Source organism: Plecotus auritus (genome assembly GCF_963455305.1).
Source record: "Plecotus auritus genome assembly, chromosome: 4".
NCBI lineage: Eukaryota > Metazoa > Chordata > Mammalia > Chiroptera > Vespertilionidae > Plecotus > Plecotus auritus.
The window spans coordinates 131916746-131933729 of NC_137775.1; the positions used below are offsets into that span (position 1 = coordinate 131916746).

General features: G+C 34.5%; 1 protein-coding gene across 13 annotated transcripts in view; it reads right to left on the reverse strand.

Moving 5' to 3' along the window:
- The window catches only part of CNOT4 (CCR4-NOT transcription complex subunit 4), a 162892-nt gene that overhangs the window by 20668 nt on the left and 125240 nt on the right, over positions 1-16984 (reverse strand). For 9 of the 13 annotated variants that reach the window (XM_080665734.1, XM_080665737.1, XM_080665735.1 and 6 more), the window contains 3 exons: positions 15039-15096; positions 12925-13174; positions 10556-11053 (listed from right to left, as the gene is read on the reverse strand). In XM_080665734.1, coding sequence (XP_080521860.1) covers positions 10556-11053; positions 12925-13174; positions 15039-15096 — 806 coding nt within the window. Of the gene's footprint in view, positions 1-4172; positions 5851-10555; positions 11054-12924; positions 13175-15038; positions 15097-16984 lie in introns of those variants that run through there. The other 4 variants (XM_080665730.1, XM_080665739.1, XM_080665728.1 and 1 more) reach the window with 2 other exon arrangements.

Genomic DNA, 16984 nt, shown 5'->3' on the forward strand with positions numbered 1-16984 from the left:
ATTTATTCCATTGTGCAAAGTTTTGCTTTGCATGATCAACTTACAAGAAACCTGACCCAGGATTCCCCAGGCAATACCATACTTTCAACAATTCTTTCATATAGTCTAACTTCCTACTCTTAAGAAAGGACTGGAGAGAAAGCAGGTAGAGATCATGGGGGTTCTGAAAGTTAGACTTTTTTCCAACCTCTAGCCCTAAAGTTAATATATCTGCCATCCTTTCTTTGTTCTCATTCATCATTCAGCAGAGTAGATATCTCACCAGCCACAATCTCCTAATCTGACATTCTCTTAACAGGACTATACCTGCTCTTTGTCCCTATGAAACCTAAAATCACTGAACTCTCTCAACATTGACATCACTGGATCTTTCTTGCCTCAGTGCAATCTTCTTGACAAGATTAGGTTATTTCAAAATTTACTTCACCTTCACACCAAACTCTTAATATTTGCTTTGTCCTCTCCTGATGCTTTGTGCTGAAGCAGAAGAAATACAAAAATCATACACTTTTAGACTCAAATTTTTAAATTTGGTCCTTATCTTTACTCAGCAATTCTTCATTTCTTTCCAATGCCCTTCTAGGCTTATTCTCACAGATTAATTTAATCTCCTTTCTTTAAAGGATCCCAACTTCACTCTTTGGCCCCCATTCTCACACAACATGCATTCAATAATTACTGATATGAGTACCTTTACTATTCCTATTTTCTCTAATCTCACATTCTATTCTCTCTCCTAAGTTTTCTGATTGTTTCTACAAATAATAGAGGAAGATATATTACACCTCTCTAAAGCTAAACCCACAACTTAACCTCATCTCAGAGGCTTACTTCCTCCAAAGTACCTATAGAAATCTGTACCTTACTGGATCAGCCACTCTTCTCTTCAGCACTGTCCATCTCTTCCTCTCAATTGGTTCTACATGGTCTGCCTTTAAATACTTAGGTATCTCACTTATCTTCAAGCAACACCTTCTAAGATCTACCACACATCTAATTAGCATCTTGTTTGTCTCTTCCCCTTTGTTGTCAAATGTGTTAAGTACTCAATGACTGTTGCATCTATATCCTTGACATTTCCTCATGAATCCTAGAGATCTGGTTCTTATCTGAACCTTAAGTTACACTTCTAAAGGTCACTGGAGACCGAACCAAACCAAAAGGTTTTTTCTTAGGTTCTTTCTGACTTCTAACTCATAATTTCTTTTCACTTTCTATTACTGTTATAGTCCAGGCCATGTTAGCCAGCAATGAAAGACTAGAACTGCTAACTGGTCTTAATTTCAAGCAAAGATATTACCAAATTAATCTTCTTAAAATACTACAATCAAGTTACATCTTTACCAAAGAAACCACCATTCTCTACCACTGACCACAATCACATTAAGACTAAACTCTTCCTAGGGTTCAAAGTTTATGCACACTTGCCCCACCTTTCTCTACAACCTGTATACCTCACACCAGTCCTTCTCCTCCTCACTGTCCTTCCCTCCCAAACCCTACAGACCATGCTAATGGCTATCTCTAATTCTTTGTTCAATCTATTCCCTTACTGTATTTCCCCTCCTTCATCAACCAAATTTCAGCCATCCTTCAAAATAAGAGCCCAGATTTACAAAGCCTGTCCTTGAACAAGCTCATAACTTCTAATTCCTACTTTTATTTTTGTATCAGCATAGTGTCTGATTAGTTCACTAAACATTTTAATGTGTGATACCTGCATATATTATTGGCATATATTCAACATAAGGAGACAACACAGTAGGGACTCATTCAGATCAAAAGGCTGAGATGAGAGAGACAGCACAAAGAGCAGAAGGACTAGCTTGACACCAGATAACTGACTTTGGTCATATTTTGTAGAAAAAGACATATATGTCATGTTTGGGGTTATCACCTCTCTTTAAGATAATATTTTAAAAATACTGCTTTCAATTATATGGTGTCTATCTCTTAGAGTCAATTAAGCAGATTTGGGAAAACTTCATAATCAAATAAACAAACAAACAAAAAATCCAAACTTTACAACTCAACATAGGAAAAAATGTCCCCAGTTTTCATGTACATATAAATAACATGGTGGTCTTCATTTTGTAAGATTTCAATGCACCTTCAATTCTTTCCTTTCTCTTGGCTTTTTGAGGCAATGCCTCTGGTGGGAGTAAGTAGGAATAGCTCCCTATAAACCAGTGTCACAGCAGAAGAGAGCTCTGGCAGTTTGAAGGTGCTTGGAATATTGTACAAATAGGAACCATGTCAGTAAAAATGTGCACAGACACAATGCTTTAAAGTTGTTGTCTTTAAAAGAATGCATTTATAGAGCTCTACTTAAGTTGAAGGATACCAAATAAAAAGTAAAGGACATGAGCAATACATGCACATGACTGAGAAATACTTAAATTAAAATAACAAATATACACCTTCCCTGTTAAGATTTTTTTCACTCCTGGCAAATTATATGTTTAAAATGTTCAAGGATCAGTATTCAGTACCCTCTGTTGCCACTGTCAGAGTGATAATGAAATGAGTCTGAACTGCTATGGCTGTCCTTGTGGCTAAAAATATCAAGAGATGACCTCATAAGAATAATTTGAAATAAAACTGTTACTAGATTGTTATCCTTGACAATAGGGTCTGTACTTTACACCACCTTGTATCCCTCAAGATCTAGTTCAGGTCACTAACACAGAATAGGCACTCAAATTATTAATGTGTTGTTGAAATAAGGGGAGAGTATACAAAAGCACCACCTGGAAAAATAAAATGCAACAGCAGAATGAAATAATTATTAATCAGAAAACGTTTTCTAATAGAATCGTTAAGAAAATAAAGAGGCATTTGACATTCATCGTATGACTAAAATCAGTCTAGATGTCTCTTTCCTACAGTGGCACTAAAAACATTTCAAGATAGAAGTTCCTGCCCTAGCTGATTTGGCTCAGTGGATAGAGCGTTGGCCTGCAAACTGAAGGGTCAGGGGTTTGATTCCAGTCAACAGCACGTACCTCGGTTGCAGGCTCCTCCCCGGCCCGAGCCTTGTGCAGGAGGCAACCAATTGATGTTTCACTCACATCGATATTGATATTTCTCTCTGTCTTTCCCTCTCTCTTCCATTCTCTCTAAAAATCAGTGGAAAAATATCCTTAGGTGAGGAAAAAAAAAAAAAGATAGAAGTTCCTAATTTTTTTTCTTGGAGGTGTTACCAAACCCTTTACAAACCTAGTAACTTATGGGTCTTCTACTCAGAAAAAAATGGACAGATGTACATACAAACTCATAACTTTGTAAGCATGACTAAAGAGTTCTGGACTCCAGGTATAATTCCCAATCCAAGGAATTGACTAGTCACCTTTTAAAGGTTAAGTAGGTAAGAACATACAAAATCTCCCCTATGCATGATAAATTAATGATGCAGGAATTTATCAAAAATAATCTGAAGATTTTTTAGAATTTCTCATTCTTTACCATCATTTGGTTTCATCAATTTACTTGCTATGTGAAGTGATGCTTTCTTCTATGTGTTGTATACTTTCTTCTGTGCTTTAGTATACTTAATCATGACTGTGATGATAAGACTTCACTTTATTTAAAAAATCATACTATATGAAATATTAAGTAAGCAAAACAGTGAGGCTTGTTATTCTTCGGCTTCCAAGACTTCGGAATTACAAAGATAGTTAAAGGATAATCTTTAGCTTTCTATGTGAAAATATATAAATTGAAGCCTAATTGCTTCAGAAGCATTGTCCTGACATATGATGTCTGCGGAAGCGGGGAGGGGGGAGGAGGAGGAGGCAGGGAAACAGTTCTGGGTTCTAGCGAGTCTGGGCAAACTACCTGACAGCTCTTTGGCACTGGCTAGGAATGAGAAAGGAGAGACAAAGATACCAAAGGAAAGAAGCCTTGTTTAACAGGTCTACCTCTCAACACAGAGAAGTAAAGAGGAGCTCATCTAGGAGATGAAAGGCTTGCCTTGAAGGCTGGAGAAAGCTATGCTCTACTAAGCCTCATTTCAGGGAGCTCAAGTCTGTTAACAAAGCCCAGAGCCTTAGCACCACAAGAGACATTAAGTAGATGTCTTTGCCTCTTACAGCAAAAATGAAGCCATAATTAACCCATGATGAAAGGTTTCTAATAAGTACAATATTTCATTTGTATTTTCTAAATTTTTTCTAAGGCTATCCTAAAATCACTTAAAAAATTAGAGGTTGTCATTTATGAAGAATTTCACAAAAATAAATTAAATGGCTAGGTAAGTAACTGCTTTACAACCTCAGTTAACCAAATCAAAGGTTACCTAAGAATAGATTTTAGTTTACCCCACTATATCTCAGGACAAAGCCATTTAACTTATATAAAAATAATGAAAAGTAACCAGACTTTATATAGAGAGGTAACCTTCAGAATTCCATCTCCAACATATTAAGTGTCTCCTCATAAGGTGTTTTATTATTATTTTAAATCTCTATGCTTCCTTTTTTGGCATTCACATTACCTTTTTAATATTTTTAACAAATGAAGGCATATCTTTTAAGTCACAATTGTTTTTCTGAAAACTTCAAGAGGTGCTCTGACTTTCCCCTTCTTGCTAGCTGCTTAATTTAGAACATGATTTCTGAATCAGCTTTTGTCCACTGCTTACAACTGAATTCAACTTATTTTCTTTCACTATCAATTTTAAAACTACTTCAAGAAATTGTGTATTATCCAAAAATATCACTTCACATTATGTCCTAATAAAGTATTCCACTACTCTGTGATTAACTAAAATGATCTATGACAACTTATGTGGCCTAATTTTAGAGGATCCCCAATCTCTTCTCTTCCACCTTAGTCCCATTCTGGTCAAGTACTTGTAATATAGTTTTATTATCACATTTCAATTATTTTAAACAATGAAATTCCCAAACAGATATCCCACAGAAGTACTGTTTGTTCAAAGAAAAAAGTTACACTGCTATGGTTGCTTCTTCACATACAATGTCTACCCATATTCAAGTTTCTGATAAAAATCAACTGTAAGTTGCAATTCTGTTTCTGAGGCACTTCCTGGTATACTAGGCAGTGCATTAGAAAAGAGATTATATTGCATTTAGTCTATATTGATTATTTTTAACCATCTATAAATAATTAACAACCATTCAAAAAGAAAGTGCAAATGTGCAAATGAGAGAGAACAAAAACAGTTTCTAAACATGTAATGCATAATATAGGACATAAATCCGTACAACTAAAAACAATTGCTGATAACATCCTTCTGAGCATTAAATGACACCACCAATTTTGTTTTATATGTATTCTTAAGTATTCAAAGAATGCAATAGACATTATCTTCTTAATTTTTAAATTTTTCATGAGTATATTAGGATATTACCATTTTTTTCACAAATCAAAAAACAAGGAACTACCATTATCTTTGCATATTTTCAATAATAGAGCCAAAATAAGAACAATTCTAGCTAATCTCATTTGGGATCTTAATTAGTACTACAAATTTATTTTTGAGTTAAAAGTCGTATCACTCATGAGAAATAATGCCAAAATTATTATACTAATAAATTGTGTTAAAGGCCTAATGAAGACATACTTCAGTAACTATGAGGTAACACACTAGTTGTAGGCATGAGGAACGTTTATATTGGCTCTTTTGGGTGTATACATTAAATGCAAAATCAGAAAGAAATCATGCAAAAATCCGGTTGCCCATGCAAGCACCCCAGAGTCTAATCCTCTCCTCTCAGTTCTGTTGTCAGGCCACAGTAGTGTGGAGACTTGTAGGCTGCTGTCCTTGTTGTAATGAATGGGAAGAGGCTGACAGTGGCATGGTCGAAACCTTCACCTCTTCTTCCCCTGTGGAAAAGTCAGTCATGGTCTAGTTACGGGTGACTAGATTTGTTAACAGTCCCTTTAAAAATGATTTCAATATTTGGAATACTGATACATATATAAAATACATGCTTAATGATTGGAATCCGGGTGTGAAACAAGACATGAATTTTAAAATATAAATGTATCAAGTACCTAGAAAGTAGTTACACTCTAAACACACCCTTAAATTTAATACTATGTCAGATATGACAACAAATATAATAGATTTAGGATTATAAATATACAAAAAGGAAAAAAAAAGAGACCAGGAAAGCCATTCTTTGCCAAGCCAATTGGACCCCTTATAAATTTAGAAACTGCAAATAGTAAGTAATATTTTATGAAATAGTTAAAACCAAATTCACAGAAGTGAAAAATGTGATTTTTAAAGGGAAAAATGATAAATTAATCTTTAAAAGCAGAAATTATGCTTAGAAAAGAGAAATAAAAAGATATAAATATTAATTCAGCAAATTACCATTTAGCACCTGAAAATTTAATGTGTACTTTTGAAGTAATTAGAAAATAGTAAAATGCCAACAACAATACAATGATCCAATTGACTGAAAGCGAGATGACTACTTCTAGGTCAAAGAACTATATATGAAATGAGATCAGTTCTCCTAATTAAAATTGATAATTATTTGGCTACATGTGACTTGTTTCACACATGACTCAAAATTCAATCAAGTCACTGTTAACAAAGAAAATTTAAAGAAAAATGCCCTCTCATAAGTAAAATTTAATGAATAAAAACATGAAAAAAAATCCAACTCTAAGTATATCTTGACATAATGCTTACAGACTTAGACTTACTATTATTTGTTTTTCCAAATAATTTTTAGCATTATGGAATAAAAACATCTTGGCAGAGTTCCTTGAAAAACATACCTGCAAAATTACATTTGGAAAGACAGCTTCACTGACAATGGGGAAAAAAGGACTTTCAAGTCTCTAGAATAAGTTATTTCATTGTTTTCTTTTCCCAGTAAGTTGAAAGGACTCTATAAACCCTAAGTACATAGCATGGAGGATGTGCAAGGGGAATTTATACTAGAGTCTTTGAGAATATGGTGCTAATGAGCAATAAACAAAAGATTAATTTTCATCAGGTCAATAAACTTCACTCTGTTTTGCAACAATAGGTCACATTCCTGAGGTGGGCCAATTGTCTCATGAATAGATACTGGTGATAAAAATGGACCTGCAAGCGTGTGAGAGCAAAAATCAATTATTACAGGAAGAAAGCCAAGTTAAAGTACATGCTAGTGATCTTCATTTATGAAGGAAAGCATCAGTGTTGTAGTGGAAAACATTTCAGTTATTGAATTTGGGATGTGGGTTCTTATCCTAATTCTCTTACTAATTGAATGTGGGACTTTTAACAAATTATTTAACCTTTCTGGAACACAGTTTTGCCAATCCTAACACGAGGAATTGGGTAAGTCACTTTTTAGGACCAGAAAAGTCATTTTTTTACAACAAAAGCACATGGTTCCAATAATAGAAAATATCTGAATGGACTTACTATAACTCCCACTAATAAAAGTTTCCCCCAAGAATATTTATTTCAAAATTCCTTCTAAACTTAAGCAAATGTGCTGCCAAGAAATGCTAACATCTTTTCTTCTAATTAAGGAAATAACTAATTTTAAACACAAAAATGTTTTCAATTAGGCAAAGGAAATGAAAGCCACATTTCTGTCAAACTTCTGGCAACTCTCCTTCCAATGATAGGTTTCAGATATATCAATTTTTAATAATGAACTGAAACAAAAAATTTAAATACAAATATGTAATAAATATAGATATGGTATTTATATGATATGTAAGTGACTGACACCTCTGAGTATTTATTTGTTCCTGAAGGTCAGAGACCCTATTTTGCTCCACATATCTAAAGAATAAATATGCAGGCCCTTTTCAGCATAGAATATTTTCTAAGTATATCTTAAAGTGGCTAGTCTCACTGAAACAGTATGTACCCTCCATTATCAAGTACTAAGGAAAAGCTACCCTATGTAAAATAGCATGATATTTATTCATCACAGGATACAAAGTTGAATCTATTTCAATAGTTCAACTCAAGTACAACTGAGTTACAACTAAGAATGTGAGAGGCAGATATTGCCTAGGTATTAAATTGCTTCAAATTAGACACAGTTAAGATGTACATAGTTTTCTAGACTTTTACTTTCTGTCATTTCTACTTATTACTAAAACTAAATCATCCGACTACAATTATACAACTATTCTGTTTTGTGGCTTAGCACATTCAGCTTTCTGAGGTATCTGCCAAATATTTGTAGACCGTAAGAGGATTCTGTATAACTCTTGGTAACAATTTAAAATATTTTGGTACATTAAACTAAAATTTCTCTAGTCATCAAATCCTTAAAAATAATCTAATAATAATCTTAATAATAAGACACCATTTAAATACCAAACAAGTATGCATAGTCAAAATCTGAAATAACAAATTCTCTCCACCTCCCACAAGATTTTTTTTTCATTTGACTAACATGAGGATAACTATACTCACAAGTCAGTGATTACTCGTTACCACTGTGGCATTTCCAGAACACATACTGGCTTAAAATATTTGGATTAAAACTGCTCTTTTTATGCTAATGGACAATACGATAATAATAAAATTGGAAGAACAGATAATGGTCATGTAATAAGTCAAATAAAAGTACACAATGAAAATAGCTAAGAACTAAAGTTCCACAAAGGCATCCATCCTCCTTCCTGTCAGATCAAGTCATGCTGTTTGCCTTGCTGACCAAGCTCCCATCTTCTTATCTGTTGCCTCTACAATACATGAAGCACCTCCTGTTACAGAAGGCAGTTCGACTGCTTCTTCACATCATGACATAGTAATAAATTCCTGCCTCTAGACCTTTATTCAGACAATCCCATCAACATAAAAGGTCTTTCTCTTTCCCTCCTGCTAACCCAAATCCAAGATTCCATAGCACAGATCAATTTCTACTTCTTCAGTGAAGCCTCCCCAACAACATAAGCTCCATTAATGTCTCTGGGATTCCAGTATCATATAGTTACCACTTTTATACATAATCATCTTATCTCTTCAACTACACTGTAAAGTACCTGGAAACAGTATCCATATTTTATATTTCTTTTGTATTACCCACATGGCCTCCTTCATTGTTGGGCAAATAGGAGCCCAACTATTCATTGTAATTGGTTTAATATTTTATTTTTAAATGTTTAGACTACTTAGGGGAACGTAACTTTAATTTTAATGTAATAATCAGCTATAAGATACACTAGTAGTAATTGAAATCCCACATTTCTAAACGATTAAAACAAAGCGAAACAAAATTACACCCTAATATGCTGTCTTGAAAGGAACAATAAAATGAGTACCAAAAACCGAACACCTAGTGTTTCTGTGAATAGCATATAGAAGAGGATTAAAAAAGTCACTCTGAGTCACCTACTATCATATCAGATTAACATGAGTCCCACTGATATGCAAACTACTATAGTAAGTGCTATCAAGATTATGCAAAATAACTTTACTGTATCAACTGTTATATTCACTATATCAACAACTACAAACAATACTCTCAATCCCCCTATTTGTCTTAAAAATGAAATATTGTTGGTCATAAAGAGATTAGAGCTAAAGAATTTTGATGGATCTCTGTAAATGCATCTATCACTCTTTCTAAAACCAAGCCAATGAACACCTTGCTGGTAACAGTACATTATGACAATAACACTGTGCCATGCCATATCTTAAAGGCTATGACAAACAATAAAAATAAATATCATGAATTACATTTGAATGAGGAACTATTCTATTCTACTTGAGAGAATGAGAAGAACACCACTCCTTTTACTAGTCACTTCTAAAGCCCAAATTAAACTTTAAAAAACTATTAATAAGAATGAGTCCTTTAAATATGGAAGTCACTTGATCTAATTTTGGACCTTAAAACCCAAAAATTCTGAAACTTTCAAGGTAACAGTTCATACCAGAATTATTCTGGCATCACTTATAGAAACTTAATACCACCACCCCCCCCAAATAAAAATGACATACCAAAAGGGAAAATATCTCTCCTTGAACAATTCCTTTTTTACAAAAAATATACTTAAGCATGTAGATGTCTGTGAAATATTAATAATCAGAGTTCTCAAATATTAAATACTTTATTAACATTAAGCACAGTTTTGATGTGTGTATGTATGTGTATATCAGTCAAAATAAGTAACTGCCAAAAGTATTTAGAGAGTGGCTTTATCCTTCATGCTCTCACTTATTACCATCTTTAAAAATTTTTTTGAACCAGTTTACTTTTAGAATGTATAATCAGAATTTTGACCACGGTGTTGGCACCACAATTTCAGAGGCCATTTTTTTTCTTTTTCTTTTTGTATTTTTATGGCATGTGAAAACTTGGTAACTACCTTATTAAGTGAAATTATTCCAAGCAGTAACTAGGTATAATACTCCACCATCCTTATAAAGCTCAATATTACAAGGCATCCACCCAATTAAAAAAAATTTAGATTACAAGGACTTTAATTTTTTTCCAAAGAAATTTCCAAGACTAAATAAGAACTCTATTATTCAAAAGTTCCCTCCCTACCCACCCAATAACCCAAAGGCATGAGTTATTCACAAATTCTCAAGGACTATAAATGAACCTACCTGCTATAGGGATCCCTCCCAGACCTGTGTTGTGCTGTGGCGGGAGATTCAAGTCCAAGAAATTACTATTTGAGGTGGGGTTTGCTGTGTGGTTCAAGTGCATGATGCTATTGCGTGGAAAGGCCATCCAAGGATAGCGGGCAGCCTGGCCTGGAAAATTGAATGAATTATAAACTGCTCGGTGCTGCTGAAATTGAGGGAACCTCTGTGGCAAGACTGAAAAGGTACTATTGAGAGAGTTGGCATTTGTAGGTGCAGCAGGATGCAGGAATCCAGAGCCTGGACCTTTGGCGGTTGTAGTGTGTGATGAGGAGTTCTGAAGAGATGTGGGTGAAAGGGAAGGCTGGTCTTGGACTGATAGTTCCTTTTCAATCAGGTCTGCTAAGGCTTTTCGAGTGACATCAAAGGGATCAAAACCCAAGTCATCCTCTGGTTGTTTAGAAGAACCAAAGCCAAATGCTGCTTGCCAGTCTGTAGAGGACGATACTGGGATTGTTTCTGTTGGAGACAAAATGAGTGATGAATTTAATATACATAGCCCACTTTCACACTTAGTAAGTATCCACACTAGTGAAAGTTAAACATCATATTACAAGGTAAAGGCAAATATACATAAAGTATGATTTCTTAGCACATTAAGATTTTATAAAATTACAAAAGTCCTCATATACTTCTAACTAATTTCATTTTATATATATATCTGTATATATATATATAAACAATATGTATATTATTGATTTCAGAGAGGAAGGGAGAGAGAGAGAGAAACATCAACAATGAGAAAGAATCATTGATCAGCTTCCTCCTGCAAACCCACACTGAGGATCGAGCCATGTGTCCTGACCGGGAATAGAACTGTAACCTCCTGATTCATAGCTCAATGCTCAAACACTGACCCACACTGACTGGACAGTAATTTCATTCTTAAGTTACTAACATAAAAAATGTAAAATTGCCCTAGCCGGTTTTGCTCAGTGGTTAGAGTGTTGGCCTGCAGATTGAGGGGTTGCAGGTTCAATTCTGGTCAAGGGCACCTGGGTTGCAGGCTCGATCTCTGGCTCTGAATTTCCAATATAATTTTATTGTGCAGGAGGCAACCAATCAATGTGTCTCTCACACTGATGTTTCTCTGTGTCTCTCCTGCTCCCTTCCACTCTCTCTTGAAAAAAAAAAAAAATCAATTGGAAAAAAAAACCCCTCAGTTGAGGACTAACCAAAAAAACTCAAAAACAACAACAAAAACCTCTGAATGATATAGACTGATTGTGCTAATGAAAGAAAAAGTACTTGAAACCCAAATTATATTCTTAGACATTCATAATCAAAACCCAGCTTTGCTGGTGTTGCTCAGTGGTTGAGCATCGACCCATGAACCAAAAGATCACAGTTTAATTCCTGGTCAGGGCGCATTCCTGGGTTGCAGTTGGGCTCGGTCCCCAGTAGGGGGGCAAGCAGGAAATGGCCAATCGAAGATTCTCTCTCATCATTGATGTTTCTATCACGCTCTCCCTCTCCCTGAAATCAATAAAAATATATTTTAAAAAAAACACACACAACAACAAAAAACAAGTCATTTAAATGAAATAAAGTAATAACAAATATAACAGAATTTATTAGTAAAGTTTACATTTTAAAATTTTTATTAAAGACAAAGTATAATTTGTTCCATTGAGAATAGATGCTATTCACATAAGAGAACTTATAATAAATAAAAATGAAAATGGCTCAAAATGCCAAAATATAAATTTTATTTTTTTAAAAAAAATAAAAATCAACATATGTCTTTTGTCAACTGGGGGGAAATCTTAAATTTAACTATACAAACACAAATCTAGTTTAAAATTTAAGCCCTGCCCTAGCCGATGTGGTTCAGTGGACAGAGCATCAGCCGGTGGACTTAAGGGTCTGGGGATCAATGCCAGTCAAGGGCACATACCTCAGTTGCAGGTTTGATACCCGCCCTGGTCGGGGTGCATGTAGGAGGCAACCAATCAATGTGTCTCTCTCACATCGATGTTTCTCTCTCTCAATGGAAAAATATTCTCGAGTGAGGATTACAAAAAATAAAAAATAATAATTAAAATAAAATAAAATGTAAGCCCTTAATACTTTCTAGAGGAATACGTGTTTTACAATTGGAAAAAATGATCTAACCTTTGATTTCTGGAGAAATCTGTCTGTTAACATAGAACTAAATTCCATGTCATAAAACAACTTATCTAACCATCCAATTCCATGCAGTTTATATTTTTAAATGTTTACATTTTTATGAAAAAGGAAATGGAAAGAAAAAGTATAAAAACCCATCAAACCAGGGTCTCATTGTAGTCTGAGTGTAATTATGAACATGCAGCGGTGCCGTTATATACCTGATGTGAAGAGGCTCTGTGGCTCTGGTGCTGTAGGCCAGTCACTAGATGTCTGTGGGGAGCTGGGGAAAGGAGGAAGCCCACTTGGAATAGGATTGGGATGGCGAAAGTTATCTGAGAATAACGACTGTGACTCAGTTACTGCCCCTTCAAAAGGAGAGCGTGCACTGTGATTGGATGAACTGATGGGGATGACTGGGTTAGATTTTGATAAACCAGGTGGCGGTGATGGTGTATCACTGTTAGATATCTAAATGAAATAGGAAAAGAAAAGAATAATCAATATAAGTTTATACATTTTAATAAGCCACAATTAAAATGACTTGCAACAAAAGGTATTAGAATACTTATCTTCAAATTGGGGTACTTAACTTCTTTTATGGGAGCACAAATTTTCAAAAAAAATCCATCAATTTATATAAATAGTCTTCTCTAAAACTGACACTCCTGAAAAGACTAAACCAGTCTCCTCTTATTTTACAACCTAACTTCTCTCACTTTACACAGAAAAGAATATTTCTCACTCTCTGGGACCTAACTACAATATTTTGCCCAACAGTAAAAACTTTCTGGGAATCAAACCAAAATTTATTAGAAATATTCAGGTTGGTGATGAGCAAGTGACTGACTCTAACGACTGGATTCTTTTGCAAACTAGGTGATTCCCAATGCACTAGTTTTGAACAAAGATGGATAGAAGATCTAATCAAGTTATTTCCAAATACATCATTAAAAATAATTTTTATGATAAATCTTTATATGATTTTTAGGTATTCAACTCAGAAGGAGTTAAAAAAATTGAGTGATACTGATATAATACTGTTTTTTCCACCTCTCATTTATACGAACAAGATATCTTAGCATTTACATTTAGAAAAATGAAAACATGACTGGATTGCTATTGAAACTTAAACCGAAAGGTAATATGCATGACAGGTACAGGAAACTAATTTTAAAATGTCCTTATCTATCTCAATAAGAGATGAATTTCCAATATAATTTTATTGTTTGTTTTATAATTAATTTTTATCAAAATCTATACTTACATAAGTTGCTTTGATCAAATCAAAATATCAATTATTTCCTTTGTAATTTTAAAAAATTATTATTAAACAAATCTTAAATTTTAACCTAAAATACACAAGGGGACATACAGATTTTCAAATTCTTTTATGGAATTTGTAGGCAAAAATTTTGGAAAAGCAGTGTATTTCAGATCTCTACGTTTCTCACAAACACTATGGAAGAGATTAGAACTACATTTTATTTCTACCAATGTAAGAGAGTGTACAAAAACTTAACCAGTGTCCAGCTGGTGTGGCTCAGTGCTTGAGCATTGACCTATGAAACTGGAGGTCACAGTTTGATTCCTGGTCAGGGCACATGCCCAGGTTGTGGGTTCGATCCCCAGTGTGGGATGTGCAGGAGGCAGCCGATCAATAATTCTCTCTCATCATTGATGTTTCTATCTCTCTCTCCCTCTCCCTTTGTCTCTGAAAGCAATTAAAAAAAAAAAAAAAGAAAGAAAGAAAGATGGCACCTAACCAGTGAAATACTAGCAACTAGACAAGATGATACAAAGTATGCTCTAAAGATTAGGACCTTATTCAGTATCACTATGAGGCAACTCTGAATTTAACTATTTGGTTTATCATTTCAAATCTGTCATTTGGAGGAAGGGAAAAACTTTTGGGAGCAAGTACATGAGAGAAATAGAAAATAAAGTTGACAGCAAGGGACAAGGGAGCATATGTCATAGAAACAATGCTTAAAATCAAGAATGTAGAAGGCATAGTCTGGAACCATTTCATGTAGAGTCAAGAAGACCAATAATAGCAGATTCTAGGGACACTAATATATTGTCACACAGTACAATAATGTGTTCATAATGATAATTCTGAACACATTATGAAAGGGTTAAATTATGCTCTATAGATTCTGTAGAGAAAAAAAGAAGGCTAATTATAATACATTTAGCAAGGCTATCCACTAAAAGTGTTTTTAAATTGTTTAAAATTTAAAGTATTTCTCACTATCTAGAAATTCATTTACACAGAATGCCCTGTTTTAGGGTGAGAACAGATACGTGAAAGGACACAATATCAAAACCTTACCTGCTGGGAATTATCACCATTCCCTATACTGAGAGAATCTGAAGGTTTGTCAATGGGGCTGTAAAAAGAAAACAAATCAAATCAAATCAGAGTAAAATCACACTTCCACCATAAAAAAACAGACTTTTTAAAAGCCAGAAAAATAGGCATCTTATCCTCCAGTAATACTTACTGAAGCATTATGATGTAAGATAATAGTTTGATATTAACAATACAAAGTATAATAAGGTAAAATTCCTACCACTGAGCAACTTACATTCTAATAAGATTCTCCAAAAACAATGGGTGAAACAATAGCTTATTTTAAAAAGTACTACTTAAAATGAATATGACTCCAAGTAATAGGTTAAAAGTCTAATAAACTATTTAGTTTTGTGCATGTAATTATCACATTCCCCATTAAATTTCTTGAAATAATACCCATTTTTCTAGGTGTTTTTGACAGGGGGCATAAAAGTTATTGGAATGTTCTCTACAGGTTCTTAAGAGCAGTAAATTTAATACTTCAACCCCCTGGCAGTGAGCAAGGAGACACCTCTCATCATTGATGTTTCTATCTCTCTCTCCCTCTCCTTTAGTCTCTGAAAGCAATTAAAAAAAAAAGAAGAAGAAAGAAAGAAAAGACACCTAACCAGTGAAATACTAGCAACCAGACAAGATGATACAAGGCATGCTCTAAAGATCAGAACCTCATTCAGTATCACTATGAGGCAACTCTGAATTTAACTATTTGGTTTATCATTTCAAATCTCTGTCATTTGGAGGAAGGGAAAAACTTTTGGGAGCAAGTACATGAGAGACATAGAAAATTGGTGATTGGTGGTGTTGCTCTTATATCAATCAGGGGCAAAGCAGATATACAGTCCTTAGTTCATCCTAGCTTGTGCCTGTGTTAGTGGCCCAAGCTTTCATGCCTGAGGCACATAAAATTATAATTCCTAGGTCTTAGAGGGGAAAAGGTCAGAAATACTGGTCTCATAATAAGTAGATTAATATTAACTGAGGCTTAGGAGGGGATATAGTTTTAAAATGTTTTTGGAGATATTGTGATTACTCTAGTAACTTCTAGGTAACAGTTTATGTGGCAGTTTTGCAATAGGACATGGATATATGTCATTCTGCACATAAAACTGGATGCTATGAGATCGAGTATAATAAGTGGGTCACTACTGGCTTTCAGAAAGTTGGGTGGGGGTCTAGTATGGTAATATTGAAATTGTTTCAGAGGACAGTTACTGTGAATCATGTATGCTCATGAGCCAGAATTTGTTCAAATCCTGTCTCTGCCACTTAACTGTCAGTGTGGTCTTAGGTGCATTTAACCTGCCTGTTTCTTGCCTGAAAAGTGAATTTTAATGATAGTACATATGAGTTGTTGAAAAAATAAAACATGAGAAGCACTTAAAATGAGGCCTGGTGCAGTTGTAGCTAATCTATAATAATGAAAGTATAATACGCAAATTGGCCAAACACCGGAACAACTCTCCAGACATGAAACCGAAGCCGGGGCTGCGAGGGCCAAGGTAGACGGGGGTGCAAGGGCCGAGCCCCTTGCACGAATTTCGTGCATCGGGCCTCTAGTAATATATATGAGCATTTATCTTTTTCTAGGTTCAGAAGAAATAATTTAATACTTCAGTATTCTAATCACAACCCTACAGAAGGCATGTGCATGTACACACACACACACACACACACACACACACACACACAGAAACAAACCTTTGTTTGATTGTGCTAACAATCAACTGTTAAAAAGAAAAAACACATTAAAACTTGACTTCCATACAGAGAAAACTGAGTACCACAGTGAAGTAATTTAGAATTGCTAACTTCAAGTCCACCTGAACTCCTCTGATTTAAAACCAAAACTGGTATAAGCATTACAACACTGACACAGCTTTGACATAGAACTAGTAAGCTATTTCTACAACTAACTTTATTTA